Raw genomic sequence first — 8602 nt, 5'->3', positions numbered from 1 at the left:
GCGATCTCAGCTCACTACAACCTCCGACCCTTGGGCTCAAGCGATTCTCATGCCTCAGCTTCCTGAATAGCTGGGATTACAGGTGCATCCCACCATGTCTGGCTAATTTTCATATTTCTTAGTAGAGACAGGGTTTTGCCATGTTAGCCAGGGTAGTTTCAAACTCCTGACTTCAGGTAGTCTGCCTGCCCCAGCCTCCCAAAGTGCTGGGATTATAGGCATGAGCCACCGCGCCCAGCCATATTATCTGTAATAGGAATATACCATATATTATTTTTCAATTCTCCTATAAATGGATGTCTGGGTTGTTTCTAGATTTTTTTGTTTGTTTTTTGGGACAGGGTTTTCCTCTGTCACTAAGACTGGAGTGCAGTGGTATGATCACAGCTCACTGGAGTCTTAAACTCCTGGGCTTAAGCAATCCTTCTGACTCAGCCACCCAAGATGCTGGGACTACAGGCATGTGCCATCACACCAGGCTAAGTTTTTAATTTTCTGTAGTGATGAGGTCTCCTTATGTTCCCAGGCCAGTGTCCAACTCCTGGGCTGAGGTGATCCTCCTGCCTCGGCCTCCCAAAGTACTGGGGTTGTAGGTGACAGCCACCACACCTGGCCTGTTTTGTTTACAGATAGTGTCTGCCTCTGTCACCCAGGCTGGAGTGCAATAGTGCTTTTATAGCTCACTGCAACCTCCAACTCCTGGACTCAAGGTGTCCTACTGCCTGAGCCTCCCAAGAAGCTGGGACTACAGGTATGTGCTATCACACCCAGCTATATTTTTTAAATTTTTTGTAGAGATAGGGGTCTCACTATGTTCCCCAGGCTGTTCTTGAACTCCTGGTCACAAGGAATCCTCCCACCTCGGCTTCGCAAAGTGGTGCGATTACAGGTGTGAGCCACCGCACCCAGCCTGTTTTCCAGTGTTTCTATTATGATAACCATGCTGCAGGAAGCATCTTGTCCATGTTGGTTTTATTTATTTATGAGATGTACTTTTGCTTTTGTGGCCCAGGCTGGAATGCAGTGCCTCAATCTCAGCTAACGGCAGCCCCTGCCTCCTGGGTTCAAGCAATTGTCATGCCTCAGCATCTCGAGTAGCTGGGATTACAGGTGCCCGCCACCATACCTGGCTAATTTTTGTATTTTTATTAGAGACGGAGTTTCACCATGTTAGCCTGGCTAGTCTCGAACTCTTAACCTTAGGTGATCCACCTGCCTCAGCCTCGAAAAGTACTGGGATTACAGGTGTGAGCCACCACACCTGGCTCATGTTGTTTTAAATACCAAGTAGGCCAAATAAAATGTTTCAGATAGAGAATATAACCAGTTTGTGACCTCTCTCTTACGGTTTCCCTAGGAAGCCAATAGTTACTGAGAATCCAATCCACACCTAGTTCTGGACTTTGAGGTGAGACTCCATGATAGCTAGCAAGGTGAGGATGCATGAAGCCAAACACAAAAGAGTTGGAGAATGGTCTGGAAGAGTGTGGTGGCCGTGACAAATGTGCATCTGATTTCCTCAGCAGATAAAAGAGATGAGGTTGGGGAAAGACTCAATTTTTCATGTTCAATAACCATTCAAACAGTGGGTGTTAACACTGAATGACAAGTTGTAGCAAAAAAGGTCTTCAGGGTGAAGGCGATGAGCTGCTGATCTGTGCTTGCTTCTTTCCTGGCAATTCTTTGAGTTCCTTTAAAGATTTATCACTCTGTAATTAGACCCACTGGAAGAATAACAAAGGTAATAAAGGAAGAGTATCAGGGCATCTTTCCAAGAAAACTCTCTCCTTTGAGGAAGACCCAGAATAAGATTTTAAGCCTTGGTGGCAGGAAATTAACTTATTCCATTTTCCTGAAAGAATATGTCAGTAATACATGACTAGTTGAGTCTAGCTGGGTGAGTTCAGAAAAGAAATGGTGTTCTGTGTTCAGAGTTGAGGAGATTTAATTAAGGGGACTCATGCTTTGGGAATTCTTCCATTTTAAAGATTTTTAAGATTAATGTAGGTCATTATCATTCCTTTGTTTCTGTCATTTTGGAGAGCTCAAAAAATATACGGAGCTATTACAAAGCAGCCGAACCTCAAGGTCAGCTTGCTGCAGGCTTGCTTGCTTTCTTTTCTTTCTTTCACAGGCTTGGAGCCCCGTTGTTTTGATAGGTAAAAGTTGGACCGCTCTGCCTTCTCAAAAGTCTGTAATGCAGAAGAATCAGTCCTCTGCACTGAACTGTCTCCCCGCCCCACCCTGCTATTCCGTTTCTCTTACTCTTTCAGGTCTAGGATCTTGTCTGGCAGGCTTGTGCACTGCAGCAGAGGTCTTCCCAGAGGAGGCTCAGGGGCTGGGATTTTCCCTTTGCACCTAGATCAGCTTTGGCAGGCCTCTGTTGAAATGCAGGGAGAGACAGGCCGTAGCTCAAGAGCCAGTCTCCTGAAATGACGCAGTAAACTGGCCATTCTAACACATGGCTCTTTCTTCCTAACTGGCAAAATTCTAATAGCATCTAGAAGAAGCTTGTCTAACCCATGACCTGGGACAGCTTTGAATGTGGCCGAACACAAATTCGTAAACTTTCTTTAAACAAGAGATTTTTTTTTTAGCTCATTAACTAGTGTTAGTGTTAGTGTATTTTATGTGTGGCTCAAGACAATTCTTCTTCCAGTATGGCCCAGGGAAGCCAAAAGATTGGACACTCCGAACTAGAAGATAATGAATACATTCCTGAAGGGCCTCCTTTTGCATAGTTTTCTTTACATGGCTTGAGATTTAGTTCTTATTGAATATCAATTAGGTATTTAGATCTCAATTTAGGATAATTGTTACAGATTGAACAATAGAAATGTGATTTTAGGCTGGGCCCGGTGGCTCATGCCTGTAATGCCAGCACTTTGGGAGGCTGAGGAGGGCGGATTGCCCGAGGTCAGGAGTTCGAGACCAGCCTGGCCATCATGGTGAAACTCACCGCCCCCCATCTCTACTAAAAATGCAAGAATTAGCTGAGTGTAGTGGCAAGCACCTGTAATCCCAGCTACTTGGGAGGCTCAGTCAGGAGAATTGCTTGAACCTGGGAGACAGAGGTTGCAGTAAGCCAAGATCCCACCTGGGTAACAGAGCGAGATTCCATTAAAAAAAAAAGAAACGTCATTTTAGGCTGGGTATACTGGCTCACACCGGTAATTCCAGTACTTTGGGAGCCCAAGGCGGGCAGATCATCTGAGGCCAGAAGTTTGAGACCAGCCTGGCCAACATGGTGAAACCCCCTCTTTACTAAAAATACAAAAATTAGCCTGGCATGGTGGCAGGCACCTGTAATCCCAGCTACTTGGGAGGCTGAGGTGGGAGAATCACTTAGACCCGGGAGGCAGAGGTTGCAGTGAGCTGAGATTGCACCATTGCACTCCAGCCTTGGTGACAAGTGCAAAACTCAGTCTCTGAAAAAAAAGAAAGAAAGAAAGAAATTTTATTCTAGTGATGTTTAATGCATAAAATTAGGACTCATCCTTAATCTCTGGAATGACCCCTTGACAAGGGTTTTGGATGAATCTGTATTGTTATTTTAATCCAGCTTTATATTAGTTTACAAAGTATTTCCACAGACCCAGCTACTTGGGAGGCCAAGGTGGCAGGATATTGCTTTAGCCTGGGAGGTCAAGGCTGCAGTGAGCTATCATCATGCCACTGCACTTCAGCCTAGGTGACAAAGTGAGACTGTCTTTTAAAAAGAAAAAAAAAATCCCTGCACTGAGATTTTTCGGAGTTTTGGGTCTTCATATATACCGGTAAAGCACTCTGACCTGGTTACTACCTACCCCCACTCAAAGGACCCATTTAATCCTTTCTTCTGCTCCTTGAGTTTCCAAGCACCAAATGAAATTCTCTCTTTTTTTTTTTTTGTTTTTACTTTATAAAATTTTAACACCTCCCTTCTTTTTTTTTTTTTTTTTGAGATGGAGTCTTGCTCTGTCACCCAAGCTAGAGTGCAATAAAATGATCTCAGTTCACTGCAGCCTCTGTCTCCAAGGTTCAAACAATTCTCCTGCCTCAGCCTCCCAAGTAGCTGGAATTACATGCCACCACGCCTGGCTAAATTTTTGTATTTTTTTTTAGTAGAGATGGGGTTTCACCATGTTGGCCAGGCTGGTCTCAAACTCCTGACCTCAGGTGATCCACTGGCCTTGGCCTCCCAAAGTGCTGGGATTACAGGTGTGAGCCACCACAACCTGGCTCGATTTTCTTATTTGCATTCCAATTCTATTAAATTTATTGATTGATTTTGTATTTTTAGTAGACCCTGGTGGCAGGCGCCTGTAATCCCAGCTACTTGGGAGGCTGAGGCAGGAAATTTGCTTGAATTTGGGAGGCGGAGGTTGCAGTGAGCTGAGATCACTCCATTGCACTCCAGCCTGGGCAATAAGAGTGAGATTCCATCTTAAAAAAAAAAAAATTATTGATTGAATGAGTGCTTTTTATGTAATGTATTATACCATATCCTTATTTATTTGCACACATTTTGCACAAGCCAGTTTTTATTGATGACTGTGGGATTGAAAAGTATCATCAGCACAAGCTAGGAAATTCAAACACTATGAATGAGTATGCAGTGAAAGGTTTTTCCTCTTTCTCTAGGCTTCTGAGTCTCCTAGGCCCACAGTTCCCCTGCTAAGGTTACTACCTTTAGACGTATATTTCTAACAATATTGTATTCATATCAAGCATCTAGCATGCATATATCCCCCCCTTTTTTTTTCTCTGAAATCTGGGTAGATATCCCCCCTTTTTGTATGTAATGTTTGTTTTTTAAATAGAGTTTCTTTTTAGAGCAGTTTTAGGTTCACAGCAAAATTAAGGAGAAGGTAGACAGATTTCCCATATACCTCTGCCACCACACATGCAGAGCCTCCCCCATTATGGACATCTCCTACCAGAGTCGTACCGTACGTTTGTTACAAGTAACAGACCTACATTGACACATTATCACCCAAGTGTGTAATTTGTGTTAAGGCTTATTCTTGGTGTTTTAGCTTGCATTTTTCATACCATGTAAACTATACTGTACACACTATCTCCTACTTTTTTTCACTTAACAACATATCTCAGTATAGGATTACATTTAGATTTCGATTACCACATTCTTTTTTTTATTTAATGTATATATATGATCTTTTTTTTTTTAAGAGACGGGGGGTGCCAGGCACAGTGGCTCAAGCCCGTAATCCCAGCACTTTGGGAGGCTGAGGTGGGTGGATCACGAGGTCAAGAGATCAAGACCATCCTGGCCAACATGGTGAAACCCCGTCTCTACTAAAAGTACAAAAAAATTAGCTGGGTGTGGTGGCGTGCGCCTGTAGTCCTAGCTACCCCAGAGGCTGAGGCAGGAGAATTGCTTGAACTCGGGAGGCAGAGGTTGCAGTGAGCCGAGATCAGGCCACTGTACTCCAGCCTAGTGCCTGGCCACAGAGCAAGACTCTGTCTCCAAAAAAAGGATGGGGTTTCACTATGTTGCCCAGGCTGGAGTGCAGTGGCTATTCACAGGTGCAATCCCACTCCTGATCAGCTCGGGAGTTCTGACTTGCTCCGTTTCTGACCTGGGCCAGTTCACCCCTCCTTAGGCACCACATTCTTTTTAATAACTGCATAGGATTCCACATATATTAAATATATTTAATTTAATCAGCCTTCTCTTGATGGGAATCAGGGTTGCCCACAATCTGTTGCTACTGCAACAGATATCCTTGTATATATGTCATTGTTTAAGATATGTATCTTCAGGATAAATTCTTAGAAATACAATTGCTAGATCAAAAGTTATATACATTCTAAATATTGATAGATAGTTCCAAATTGCTCTACCCAGAGGTTGGGGTAGTTCAACAGGCTATAGAAACTCAACAGAATATAAGACTTGATTTCATTCTGTTGTGTAGGATGGAGTGCAGTGACACAATCATAGCTCACTGCAGCCTTGAACCCCTGGGCTCAAGCAATCCTTCTGCCTCAGCTTCCTGATTAGCTAGGAGTACAGGCACACATTACCACCCCTGGCTAATTTTTTTTTTTTAATTTTACTTTATTTATTTTGAAACAGAGTCTTGCTCTGTTGTCCAGGCTGGAGTACAGTGGTACAGTCTTGGCTCTCTGCAACTTCTGCCTCCCAGGCTCAAGCGATTCTTGTGTGTGCCTCAGCCTCCCGAATACCTGGGATTACAGGCACCTGCCCCCACGCCCAGCTAATTTTTGTATTTTTTGTAGAGATAGGGTTTAACCACATTGGCCAGGCTGGTCTCAAACTCCTGGCCACAAGTGATCCGTCCACCTTGTCCTCCCAAAGTGCTGGAATTACAGGTGTAAGCAACCGAGGCTGGTCATTATTTTTATTTTATTTATTTTTGAGATAGCATCTCAGTCTGTCATCCAGGCTGAAGTGCAGTGGTGTGATCACAGCTGACTATACCCTCAACCTCCTGGGCTGAAGCAGTCCTCCCATCTCAGCTTTTCAAGTAGCTAAGGCATGAACCACTGTGCCCAGCTAATTGACTTTTTTTTTTTTGATAGAGATTGGGGCTCACTATGTTGCCCAGGCTGGTCTCAACCTGTACTCAAGTGATCTTCTGACTTCATCCTCCCAAAATGCTGGAATTACAGATGTGAGCTACTGCATACAGCCTAATTAAAAAAATTTTTGGATACAGGGTCTTACTTAGTTACCCAGGCTGGTCTCAAACTCCTGGCCTCAGCAAACTCCTGCCTCGACCTCCCAGAGTAAGACCCAGACTTTTAAAAGATTTCAGCTGCCTCAGCCTATAGCATAAGATCAAATATTGATTGAGAAGAGGATGGGCTAGAGTCCACAGTGGCCTGTACCCATACCCTTCCGTACTGGTGGAATACAGTTTTTTATTTTTACCACTGAAGCTGGTTAATTCCTGTGAGGAAATATGCAATGTAGTAATGTTACCAGATATTGCTGTCAGGTTACCAAGGTGAAGATTATTTAGGTGTGTTAGCTTCTGTCAGGCAGCCCCCAATAACAACAATACTGTGCTTATTTACTTTTGCTTTTTTTTCTAGGTCCTTAGCATTCTGATACATTTTGAATTGACACCTCTCAAGATTGACTGGGTCAGAGTTCATCATGTCAAAGTTGAAAAGCTCAGAGTCGGTCAGGGTGGTGGTTCGCTGTCGGCCCATGAATGGCAAGGAAAAGGCTGCTTCATATGACAAAGTGGTGGATGTGGATGTTAAACTGGGGCAGGTGTCTGTGAAGAACCCCAAAGGGACGGCCCATGAAATGCCCAAGACCTTCACCTTTGACGCAGTCTATGACTGGAATGCCAAGCAGTTTGAACTGTATGATGAGACATTCCGACCACTTGTTGACTCCGTCCTGCAAGGTTTCAATGGAACCATTTTTGCCTATGGACAAACTGGGACGGGAAAAACCTACACAATGGAAGGAATCCGTGGTGACCCGGAAAAACGAGGAGTCATTCCCAACTCATTTGACCATATCTTCACCCACATCTCTCGATCCCAGAATCAACAGTACCTGGTCAGGGCTTCTTACTTAGAGATCTACCAGGAGGAGATCCGAGATCTGCTCTCAAAGGATCAGACCAAAAGGCTTGAGCTCAAAGAGAGGCCTGACACAGGAGTGTATGTGAAAGACCTGTCTTCCTTTGTCACCAAGAGTGTGAAGGAGATAGAGCACGTGATGAATGTGGGGAACCAGAACCGTTCTGTCGGTGCTACCAACATGAACGAGCATAGCTCGCGTTCCCATGCAATTTTCGTTATCACTATTGAGTGCAGTGAGGTGGGCCTCGATGGTGAAAACCACATCCGTGTAGGGAAATTGAACCTTGTAGATCTTGCTGGCAGCGAACGGCAAGCCAAGACTGGCGCACAAGGGGAAAGATTAAAAGAAGCTACCAAGATCAACCTCTCCCTTTCCGCTTTGGGTAACGTCATCTCTGCTCTGGTGGACGGCAAAAGCACTCACATTCCATATCGGGACTCAAAGCTTACCAGGCTCCTCCAAGATTCCCTTGGTGGCAATGCTAAGACTGTGATGGTGGCCAATGTGGGGCCTGCCTCTTACAATGTAGAAGAGACTCTGACCACTCTGCGATATGCCAACCGTGCCAAAAACATTAAGAACAAACCAAGGGTCAATGAGGACCCCAAGGATGCCCTCCTTCGAGAATTCCAGGAAGAAATTGCTCGGCTCAAGGCCCAGCTGGAAAAACGGTCCATAGGCAGGAGGAGGAGGCGAGAGAAGCGGAGGGAAGGTGGTGGCAGTGGTGGGGGTGGGGAAGAGGAGGAGGAGGAGGGAGAAGAGGGTGAGGAGGAAGGGGATGATAAGGATGATTACTGGCGGGAACAGCAAGAAAAACTGGAGATTGAGAAACGGGCCATTGTAGAGGATCACAGCTTGGTTGCAGAGGAGAAGATGAGGCTACTGAAGGAGAAGGAGAAGAAGATGGAGGACCTGCGGCGGGAGAAGGATGCTGCCGAGATGCTGGGCGCCAAGATCAAGGTACCACAGTCATACCCTTCCTTAGGCCCTTGATATCCAGTACTCAATAAACGTCTGTTTAATTGACAT

At 44.9% G+C, this 8602-nt stretch overlaps 1 protein-coding gene across 2 annotated transcripts in view; it reads left to right on the top strand.

Annotated features, from left to right (window-relative positions):
• KIF3B (kinesin family member 3B) overlaps nt 1-8602 on the top strand; it is a 50439-nt gene that overhangs the window by 22365 nt on the left and 19472 nt on the right. For both annotated transcript variants that reach the window (XM_017514582.2, XM_037733382.1), the window contains exon 2: nt 7066-8533. In XM_017514582.2, the coding sequence (XP_017370071.1) occupies nt 7130-8533 (1404 nt within the window). In that variant the 5' untranslated portion in view covers nt 7066-7129. The remainder of the gene's footprint in view (nt 1-7065; nt 8534-8602) is intronic.

This window comes from Cebus imitator, unplaced genomic scaffold, assembly GCF_001604975.1.
Source record: "Cebus imitator isolate Cc_AM_T3 unplaced genomic scaffold, Cebus_imitator-1.0 Scaffold18, whole genome shotgun sequence".
Lineage (NCBI taxonomy): Eukaryota > Metazoa > Chordata > Mammalia > Primates > Cebidae > Cebus > Cebus imitator.
The sequence above is the reverse complement of the archived record's forward strand: the minus strand, read 5'-3'. Positions and strand labels throughout refer to the sequence as shown.